This window comes from Penaeus monodon, chromosome 11, assembly GCF_015228065.2.
Source record: "Penaeus monodon isolate SGIC_2016 chromosome 11, NSTDA_Pmon_1, whole genome shotgun sequence".
NCBI classification, from domain to species: domain Eukaryota; kingdom Metazoa; phylum Arthropoda; class Malacostraca; order Decapoda; family Penaeidae; genus Penaeus; species Penaeus monodon.
The window spans coordinates 23,679,594-23,691,214 of NC_051396.1; the positions used below are offsets into that span (position 1 = coordinate 23,679,594).

The window sequence follows — 11,621 nt, forward strand, 5'->3', positions numbered from 1 at the left end:
AGATAACATCGTATGTCAGTCTGTACCCATTATGAATGATTCTTCTAGCCGATGCGGCCCGGAGCGCGACGACCGTTGACTAACATTACTTTGTTCGCCATTGAAGATCTCGCTGTATTTGATATGGTCAATACCCCCACTCGATTACCTGTTCCTCACCACAGAATTCCCGAAATCTAAGGTCACTGGGTTGCTTTTCTACATCGCTATCGATAATTCTAGCATTGCCCCGCATCATGTACTTACCAAAAGTGCCCATGTCGGCCTTAAATTTAGTAAAACACGCTTATTCCAGTGTGGTTCTGCCGCTTCACTACTATGATAGATGTTACTCTTCGCGATCCATACTCTAAACTCTTCTGAAAACTACCAAACTCCCGCAACCTTCTACTAATATCACCACTCATCCCAGTTTTTTCCTGTACATTCAGTCTTCATCGCATAGCAATAAATAGTTTGAATAATATTGTTAGCATCTGCGTCCCCTGAAACACAGAAAACCCATTTTAAAATGCGTGAAGCAAAAATTCTCCAAAAAACTTGAAAATAATGTTGGAACTTATCAAGGCTTTAATCAGAGACGCCGAGACGACTTGGGAGGCCGATGCTCATTGGCTGAGGCCGAGCAGCGCGGGGCGGAATAAACCAATCAAAATAGGCTTTCAATCGCCTAAAGGAATGATGGACCAATCATTATTCAGATTTAGGTAACCATGGTTGGTATAAGAACTATAGTTATAATGTACCTATTTATCTAAAACATACACAAATTTTATATATTTTACAATTCTTATATATAAATGACCATATTATTTAATTTTCATGTAATCTATAGCTTTAATACATTTGTAATTGCATTATCTAATCCTAAATTATAGTTCTTCCATTGGTGTAATGGCGGCTCGGAATAGAAAAACATCAATGTCAAAACCTTGTTATATTCCTTCTACGCCCCATGAGGTTGAAAGTGGCGCAGGGGCGGGCTCATCACAGAGCAGTCATGGGGTGGGCGGCCAGGTGGGCGAGGCAAATGACGGTGACAGTATTCCACACACGAGAAATGGCATCCTGAATACTGGATCGTCTGCTGTGGGAATTGATGTTATGGCCACACAACCTTCCTCCTCTGGACTCGTTAGGGACGTCATCGGAATATTTGTCGTTGCATTCGATACGAAGGAAGGTAAGGAAGATATTCTGGCAATATGTAAGGGACCTCCTAATGTACAGGTCTTTACGTTTCATAAGAGAAGGGATCAGATTTTTTGACGTGTCAGATCGCCCGTTTTCTAAATACAAATTGACACGAAATGATGAAAAATAAAATAAAAATAAATAAAATAAAAATAAAAAATAAGAACAGAAAAACATGGGAAGAACAATTGATAGAAATTCTAAACACAAAAAACTATTATATCAAAGATAACAAACCAAATGAATGGTCAAGATCAAAAAACAGAAAAATAGATGTTTGTTTATCACGAATAAAAACAAAACACACAAGATTAAAACAACATCTATACAAAATAAAAATGGAGACAGACCCAACTTGCAGATGGTGCCAACATGAAGCAGAAACCATAGAACACCTAACACTGCAGTGCCCAAGATTTAACTCATATAGAATGAAATTATATGAATCATTAAAAAGAATTAATATAAATAATCCAAATATGTCTCTTTTAATAACAGGCGAAGAATATTCATCAGCTAAGAAATACTACATATTAAGACATTTCAAGATCTTCCTACAAAGATCAAATCAAAATAATAGACATAATATAAAAACTCCAATCAACAAAGAAGAACCAAGAATCAAAGATCCAGGGAATATAGACTTCAAAAGTCTAAAACCCTATAAAAGAAGAAGAAGAAGAAGAAGAAATGATGAGTAATTCCAATCTATACCGAGCATATCATAACAATTGCTAGTCCCATGTTCAAAGGCTGGGGGTAAATTCAGTGAATGAATTTGCAATAGATAAGTGTTTTCTTCTGTCTGGTTTTGTTCTTAAAGAGAAGCTGCATACTCACTGATCTGATTTCTACTGTAGTAAAGTTGTTCTACAGTATATTACACATATATTACATATATGAAATATGGCTAAGTTGCCAAAAAATTGTACTGATATATTCTTCCAGTCTTTTAGTATTTGTATACAGGAATGTATATGATGTAACCCCCATACCCCATAGTCTAGGTTCAAATTATGGTTAATGTTACAGAGAGTGATGCACAGGGATAGAGGGAAATAGACACTGCTATCCTATAGAGCATAAGAATAGAGTCATAAGCAACACAGGTACATCTGCAGCGGCCTCATATTTATCAAGAAATAATGAAAAGGCCCTCTGCATGTCACCGCTCAGAGACTAAGTCCACAACACCCTCACACCAGAATTCTTAATGTCTGTTTTGGGTAAGTTGTCACAAAGTGCTTATGAAGGGGGAGGGGGTTACAGAGGAGCTTGCCTAGGGAATAAATCGAAGGTAGGAAAGGTTAGGTTTGGGTTTTGGGTTCACAGGCTACGCTGTTGTTGGGACTTTGTCTCCAGAGGGTGTGTTGCTCTCAGTAACATGTATCCAGATCATAAAAGAGGCCTTAAAGTTTAATGGATATTGCTGAAGGAAACATGAAGAAAATTTATTGTATTACATAAAAATATATGAGGATTGTCTGTTACTCTTATATTGGTATGGTATGACTTTGAATGTATTACACTAACAATGAAACTGAAGAATCTGACCTCACCATCCAATAGGACGTAACATTCTTAGACACTTATGCTCTACAGCATTTTCTTTGCAAACTAATAATAATGGTAGTAGAGAGGCTGTAAATTTCCAGGTTCAAGAGAAAATTTGCAAAAGTGAGGAAGCAACAAAATAATCAGATGGAATTGTAATGGATGATGTAAGAAAAGAAAATGAAATGAGCTAATGGAAATTGTATTTGGTCGTTATTTGATAATAGATACAAGCAATTAGTCTATTTTAGCCAATAAGGTATGTAATAAATAACCATGTGACAATAGAAACTATACCCAAGGGAAGTCCATTGAAATTCAATTCAGTTCTGTCATGGCTTAACTATTTAGAAGGTACTAGAAAACTGTTTTGCTTTTACTTCCAAAATATGAAAAAGTTTGGTGGATAGGGGTTGTAATTCATTGCACCAGAAACTAGGAGAATTTTTATGACTTGCTTGCTGGCCATTCTAGATTTATTGGTCATGGTAAGAAATTGCAGGGCTTAATCTTTATGGTATGACACACTATGCTAGGGCAAATTGAAGATGACACTCTTGTAGTGGATAATAAATTGCAGTCTTTGGTACAAGACATGAGTATTAATGCCACAGATAAAGAAGCAAGAATCAAGGAAAGTGGGGCTCACAGCCTAAGTCCATCTTGTCCTTTAAAGTTTCAGCTCTATCTTGCCATCTTGGGGGTGTTGGGAGGCAATGCTTCCATCAACCCAGCTTTCAGACAGTGCCTTGAAGGGGCACACCTGGTCACTTCAGTTTAGATCTTTGAATAAAGTGTGTGACATGGGTTTAAGAACAGTAAAGAATTACCATATCATTATGTGAATCAGATATTTGCCTGGGCACTGCCCTGCCAGAACATATGGGGTGAAGGTTTTATAGACTAGGAGCGGGGTAAGGGGCAGTGCTCCTCCTGAAAGGGGGTTAGGTGCCAATACCCCTACCGCTTTATATCACCAAGGTGCATTAAGTGAAGTTGCCTGGGCGCTCCCCTCCCGGAACATACGAGGTGAAGATTTTGCATACCAGGTGGGGGGAGGGAGGTGGTAGCACCCCCTGAAAAGGTCTTTAAGGGGTAAGGTCCCATGATTACAAAAATGTGCAATGCCATAATGAAACTGAAGATTGTGACCTTGCCATCCAATAGAAAGTATCATTCCAAAATACTTTTCTTATGTAGTAAGAACACACACACACACACACGCACACACGCACGCACGCACACACAAATACACACACAAGCACACACAAATACACACACACGCACACGCAAATACACACACACGCAAATACACACACGCAAATACACACACACACAAATACACACACATCACACACACACACACACACACACACACACACACACACACACACACACACACACACACACACACACACACACACACACACACACACACACACACACACACACACACACACACACACACACACACACACACACACACACACATACATACATTTATTATTTATATGGCTTAACCCAATGCTGCTGGGCATGGCATATACGTACATGCCATGGCCACTGTGAGTTTACTTTATTTATTGTTTTTACACATAGATGGCTACACTTGTACTAATTCACCAATGAGCAAATTACGCCTTTTTATCCTTTTCCTTGATTTTCGAAAATATTTTACGTTACCTTATATTACTGTTACTGATGTCTGTAACATTATAGTAGTTATAATTTCTATTATAAAAATAACACCATCAATATTCATAGCATTAGTAGAAAAAATGTTTTTCCTGCAACCTCAAGGAAAGGTGAAATCAGGAAAAAAAAAAAAAAAATGAACACCGCATTTTCCCGGTGGCATTGGGTAACAGGGGAGGGTAAGAAGCAAGTAGGAGGGGAGGGAGAAAGGATAGGGAAAGGGGGCTTAAAGAGGAAAGGGGGTAGGAGGACTAAAAAGAAAAGAGGGGAAGGAAGGAGACAAATGCTTAAAAGAAAAGGGAAATGGGGAAGGGCAAATAGAGGATAGGATAAGAGTAAAATGAGGGGAAGGGAGAAGGCACAGAGAGAAAAGAAGATGGGGAGGGATGGATAGGGATAAAGGTGAGAATGAGGTGGGTAGATTAAAGTGGAGAACGAAGGATGTGAGAGGGGAGGAGTGAATATAAGCAGGATTTAGGAATGAAAGGAGGTAACAGAGCAGGAGAGGGAAAGGAAAAGAGAGAGGAGGGGAGAAGTATATACGAGGTACCTTCAATAAGTTTTGAGACTTTTTCCCTAAGGACACTTTTTTTCCTCAGACAAGCAAGAAACTCTAGCCCCCTTCAAAGTACTCCCCTCCAGCTGTAGTGCACTGGTTGTGTTGTTCCAGCAACTTCTGGAAGGTCCCTTGCAAGTCCTCCGGTGTGAATGTGTCCATGACCCTCGTCACAGTCTTTTTCATCTCCTCAATCTCCTCAAAATGACTGCCTCTGAGGTTGTCCTTGAGCTTGGGGAACAACCAAATGTCACAGGGAGCAAGGTCTGAACTGTAGGGAGGGTGAGGAACTGTCTTGATGTCTCAGGCTAATAGTTGAAAACACGGATGGAGGTGTGTACTGGTGCATTGTCCTGGTGGAAATGCCACCAACCTGATTTGAACAGCGACGGCATTTCATTCTCTTTCAGAACTCCCTCAAGACCTCCACTTAGTACTCTTTGTTGACTGTCTGTCCAGACGGAACTCAGTGGATGTAGGTCATGCCTTTTCTGTCGAAAAAGGGGATCAGTACGAGTTTCAGGGTGGACTTACTCTGTCTGGCCTTCTTGGGTCAAGGGGAGCCCTGATACTACCACTGGAAACTCTGTCTCTTGGTTTCATAGCAGTAGATCCAGCTTTCATCACAGGTCATCAGAGCCATGAGTAGTCTTGGATCTGATTTGATAAGCTTAACCATCTCCCTGCTGTCGCTAACATGTCTTTCCTTTTGTTCGTCACTGAGCACCCTTGGGACAAACTTCGCACAAATCTTTCACATGTTCAGTTCATAATGAACAATTTTTTGCACAGTTCTCACACTGACTTCAAACTGTTCATTTATTGCCTCTGTTGACATTCAGTGGTCTCATCCATAAAAGTATAAATTTTCCCCACCAGCTCTGGTGTTCTGACTTCCCTCCCCCTCCCCACACCTCTCATCATCACTCACTCTCTGCCGCCCTTAAACTTTTTGTGCCAATGAAACACGGATGCCCTGCCCATGCAAGTTAATCCGTAAGCAGTCTGAAGCAGTTCATAAGTTCTTTCCGAGTTTAATGCAAAATTTATAGCGTATCGCACTTCTGAATTGTCCTTCTGTTCTGACTTCATTCTGCAAAAAAAGTCAGCTATGACCAGCATGGTATAGTAGGGTTTGCTTAACTTCCACGTACAGCTGTCTCTTTCAACCTGGATTAACAAAAATGGTGTTTTATCTCATTTGACATATGGTAATGCTATATCAAAATTACAAGAGTGTGGGATGATTATAACTGCCCTATGAAAAAAGTCTCAAAACTTATTGAAGGCACCTTGTACTTCTTAATTATTATTATTTCTTCTGCTGCTGCTGCTGCTGCTGCTCTTGGGTGGTGCCATTATTATGATTTTTGGTGTAATTATTATCATTATCATTGTTATTGGTGCTGTTACTGCTATTGTTGTTGTTGTTATTATTGCTATTATTACTACTACTATTATTATTATTATTATTATTATTATTATTATTATTATTATTAATATTATTAAACAATTACTATTACACTGGTCAACAGCAAAAAAATTGTCAATAATTTTTTAACTGATTTTAGACAATTTTGATGCGCTGAACCCATATATAACATTGATTTTGCTCAATCAGGTCAAATTTGTGTTCTATTGCCAAATATTGTTTTTTACGGTTGTTGTTCATACATAAGAGTATTAGCATTTTCGTGGCGGGTATTACGATATAATTTTGAAGTTGCGACTGCACATTTTTTGCTAACAGACATTTTTTCCTTATTCAGATGAATGATATAGATTCGTCCAGAAGGTCTTGCAGAAATAAGCCGGATGTATTCTGCTACATCTGCGGTGAATACACCGTTGTTCCTAACAGGAAACCAGTCACAAGTTTCGTAAAGTGTGTTTATCATGCTTATTTTGGCATGAAACTTGGTGATCAGGACAAAGCTTGGGCGCCTCATGGTCTGCAAGAAATGCACCGAGTATCTACGTCGCTGGACCCATGGAAAGAAGGACGGGCTGAACTTTGGAATTCCTATGGTTTGGAGAGAGCCGAAAAACCATGTCAGTGACTGTTACTTCTGCGCTATTAATTTGACTGGGTTCAACAGAAAGAACCAGAGCAGCCTCAAGTATCCTGATCTTGAATCAGCACGTCGTCTTGTACCTCACTGTGATGAAGTTCCAGTACCTGTCACAGTAGAACTTCCTGAGTTAAGTGATGAAGAATTCTCCAGTATTGAAGACAATGAAGAAGAAGTTCCTAGCGATGATGACGCTCCGAATTCCTTTTCCCAGAAGGAGCTAAATGATCTTGTCCGTGACCTAAACTTGCCAAAGTCATCCGCCGAATTGTTGGCATCAAGATTGAAAGAAAAAAACTTCTTTCTGACAGTACTCGCATCACTTTCTACCGCAACAGACATTAAGAATACGTTCGTTTTTTCTCTGAAGAGAAAGACTTGGTGTACTCTACAGATGTTTCACAGCTTCTGCACAATCTTGGATTGCCACAATACCAACCTGTAGAATGGAGACTGTTTATTGACAGCAGCAAGAGATCACTGAAAGCCGTTCTGGTGCACAACGGCAACCAGTTTGCCTCTATACTGCTGGCTCACTCGACTACACTGAAGGAGAAGTATGAAGCGGTGAAGTATCTGCTGGAGAAAATTAGTTATTGTCAGCATGAGTGGATGATCTGTGTTGACCTAAAGATGGTGAACTTTTTGTTGGGACAGCAGTCCGGTTTCACCAAGTACCCGTGCTTTCTGTGCATGTGGGATAGTAGGGACCGAGCTCAGCATTACATGAAAAAGGAGTGGTCTCTGCGGGAGGAATTGGAGCCTAGCAGATAAAACAACATCATCAACGCCCCTCTGGTGGACAGAGAGACAGGATATTCTTCCGACCCCTGCACATTAAGCTTGGCTTGATGAAGCAGTTCACCAAAGCTCTGGACAAGGATGGTGGCTGCTTCACTCACCTGTGCCATGCTTTTCCAGGAGTGACCATGGAGAAATTGAAAGCTGGCATCTTTGACGGACCTCAACTATGTCAGCTCATCAGAGATCCAGAGTTTGAAAACTCAATGAATAAAGTCGAACTGGAAGCGTGGAAGGCATTTGTTCTGGTTGTAAAGAACGTCCTTGGCAACAACAAGGCCAGCAACTATGCAGAACTCGTCACCAAAATGCTGACTGCCTTCAAAAACCTGGGATGCAACATGAGCATCAAAATGTACTACCTATTCTCACACATGGATCGGTTTCCTGAGAATCTGGGATCAATGAGCGACAAGCAGGGGGAGAGATTTCATCAAGACATGGAGATGGAGACCAGGTATCAGGGATGGTGGGATGCAGTCATGATGGCCGATTACTGTTGGACTTTGAAGAGAGACATCCCTGCCGCTGCACATTCGAGGAGCTCAAAGAAACAGAAATGTCAGCACTGAATGATCAATGATGACCAAACATCTAGTTTTCATGCATCTGTCTTTATTAGTGTCCTGTCTACTGATCAACTACTCAGTTCTGATCGATGTTCAGCATTGATCAGTAGATATTGTAATAGTTACCAATGTAATGCAATGTTGATGTCAATACAGATACCGATCAATGTTTGCAACATGTCGATAATTATAAATTGGGTGAGAAAAAATATATGTATATATATTGGATGTATAAGTAACACAAATAAAACAAAAATGCCGCTCTAATGTATTCCACTTTGTAAAAAAAAACAATTTTTCTATATTCACTTAGTTGAAAAACTTGACCTGATCGGGGAAAATGGATGGCATTTTTGGATTCAGCAATGCAGATTTGCTCTAAATGAGTTGAAAAAACTAAGACAACTTACAAAAAATATTTTTTTGTAACCCAGTGTTATTAATTATTTTAGACTTTTCTCAATTATGGTTGTATTTTGTCTGTAATTACTATTTTCCTTGCTTGATCATTGCTCTTTGATATTATTATACATACTATTTTTGTATGTGTGTATTCTTTTAGTCTCTTTATCTGGTTTGGCATCTTTCAGGAAATCTACTAGAATGGTGTATCCCCCAGGAGTTGCCTCTAGAAGGTGTAGAGTTCCGTGCTCTCATCAGTGGTGCACATACTATCACATCCGACTTCATGTAAGTTCTTTGCATAGTTATTTAGTTTGCTTACTTAATGACTGCTTTGAATGTGATTGTGAAAGCTTGATGCATACAGTAACTTAAAAGAGTAACATTTTATTAATGATGAAAATGTCATAGGAAAAATCCTGCCAGTTTTTTACAGGCCTTGTACATTAATGTCAGATATGATTATCAGGGACTGTAGGTAGAAATCAAATACTTCTTTGATTTGGAAGGAACTGTTATATGGTATGTCCCTTTTTACATACATATTATTTTATTCTTTCCTACAACCAATGACACACAAACATTACAAACAAACAAACACACACAGCAACAATCCATATAAGCCTCCCTCCTTTGCTACAAACAAACAAAGACACATACAAACAACCCCCCACACAAACACACACACACACACAAGCAAAGAAGCAAAAAAGCAAAGACAGCAACAATTGATTCAAGTGCTGCTGCCTCCCTTATCTGCTCCCAAAGTACCTGTTACCTCAAAACATGCTTGGAAAATGACCTCAAACTTAGTCCCACCTGTTTTTGATAGTTGCAATCACTAACTCCTTTACTTATTGGTAGATTTGAATAAAACTAATATATGGTATGTCTAATATTAATTACATATTACCTGCTACTTAACAATTTGTAAAAAAAAAAAAGTCCATGAAAAATTATCTGAGAAACCTTATACAGTTTGGATTCTTTTTAATGGAATAAACAATAAGATTTCTTTTTAGTTTTGTATAAAGATTAGTTTTAAATATACACAGTCTGGATTATTTTTCTAACTTACATAGAATGTATCTTGAAAATCACAAAGCATCTCCTCTTTAGAATTAACCCTTTCCTGACGGGTAGTATTCATAGTAGCCCGGGCCTCACTGCTGGGGGCTTATATCGTCGCCCTAGCATGCGCGACCACTCATGCCAAATACCAGCATCCCATGCCATTTCTTCGTAATACTACAAGGATATGTTGCATTTTCAGTTTTCATTATTTTCTAGTCTCTACTTGCCATATTTCCTGATAAATCAAGACTGAAGGATATTTTTGTTGTTATATAGACTCCATAGTTGATCATTATTCAGTCTATAGTCTGAATAAAATAAGCAGTGTGTGGCATCATGGAGTTGAGATCGTCAGTTTGTTGCTTTTTTTTTTCCATAGTAAAAATTAGAAAGTGTTAAAAAAAACTTAATCACACTTTCAGTGTTTCTGTTTCCCTCCATTTCTCAATTTTTTTACATCACTTTACATCACAGAATAATTGTAACAAGACAACACTAGAATTATACCAATATATGTTGGTGAAGTAAATATAGGTATTATAATAGTTTGTGCAAAACCAAAAAATATCACACAACTATGTCTTTGATGTACAAATGTGTGAAAAAATAGCAAATCATCTTGATGTACACTCAGCTTGTTGAGAAAGAAGTATCAGTTAATGTATCCCCAGCCCTTACATAGGTTCCGCGAGTGTTTCAATATCGTAAGATGACAAAACGTGCCACAATTTGAATTTTAAAGCATTTCTTCATAGAATTATGTTATTATTTTTATCATCATTATATCATATTTATGATCATTTATTATTTGTTTTATTTTGATAACTCTTACTATTATTGTCTTTGTTATTATGACCTCCATTATTATAATTATTATTAATCATGGTCATCACCATCAATTTCTATAGATATTTTCGGCAAGGAGACTATTTTGGTGCAGCTTGTTACGAGAAGCTGACAGTCCACTCAGAGATTGAGCGAGGGGCACGCATGAAAAGTGTTGGTGTAATTGTGGCCAACTATGACACCCTCCACCACCACCTAGAATACCTAGCACAGCAAGTAAGGTTAGTATATTGTTCAGAGTTGCTATATTCTTATTATATTCTTATGTTTGCTTGGTAAGTTAAGTATATAAAAGAAAGTGAACAATAATGTCTTGAGATAGGATGGTCTGATTCCTTTGTTATTGGTCCTTTCAATGCTAAATTATTAGTTGATGGCCCCATGCAAAAAACAGGAAAAAATATAGAGATAGAATGATTGATATGGTGTAGGTATATATCTATATTGACATATATATATTGACATATATATATTGACACATATATTCACACACAAACACACACACACACACACACACACACACACACACACACACACACACACACACACACACACACACACACACAAAACACACACACACAAAACACACACACACACGTTATATTGTGTTGTGTTTCTAGTTATCAAAATTTTGTTCTACAGGTCTGCCATTTAGATTTTTTCCCCCCATTGAATAATGTAACTTGTGCATGCCATATGTAATGCACATACCACAAAATTGTGATATGGAAGACCAACCCCACTGTCCTTTGAGGATGATTGACCCCCCCCCCCCATTCTTTATAATTTTAGTATTTTTTCCAATGTTACAGGTGCTTTGTATATATTGTTTTTTTATTATATTATTTATTTATTATT

At 38.3% G+C, this 11,621-nt stretch overlaps 1 protein-coding gene across 1 annotated transcript; it reads left to right on the top strand.

Moving 5' to 3' along the window:
- Positions 1-902: 902 nt before the first annotated feature.
- On the top strand, positions 903-10,984 carry LOC119578369 (DENN domain-containing protein 11-like; the record flags this gene model as incomplete). Its single annotated transcript, XM_037925964.1, is given in 3 exon segments — positions 903-1,183; positions 9,032-9,131; positions 10,826-10,984. Coding segments are annotated over 3 exon segments (521 nt in total), but the record flags the coding sequence as incomplete, so codon positions are not given.
- Between the last annotated feature and the right edge of the window lie 637 nt (positions 10,985-11,621).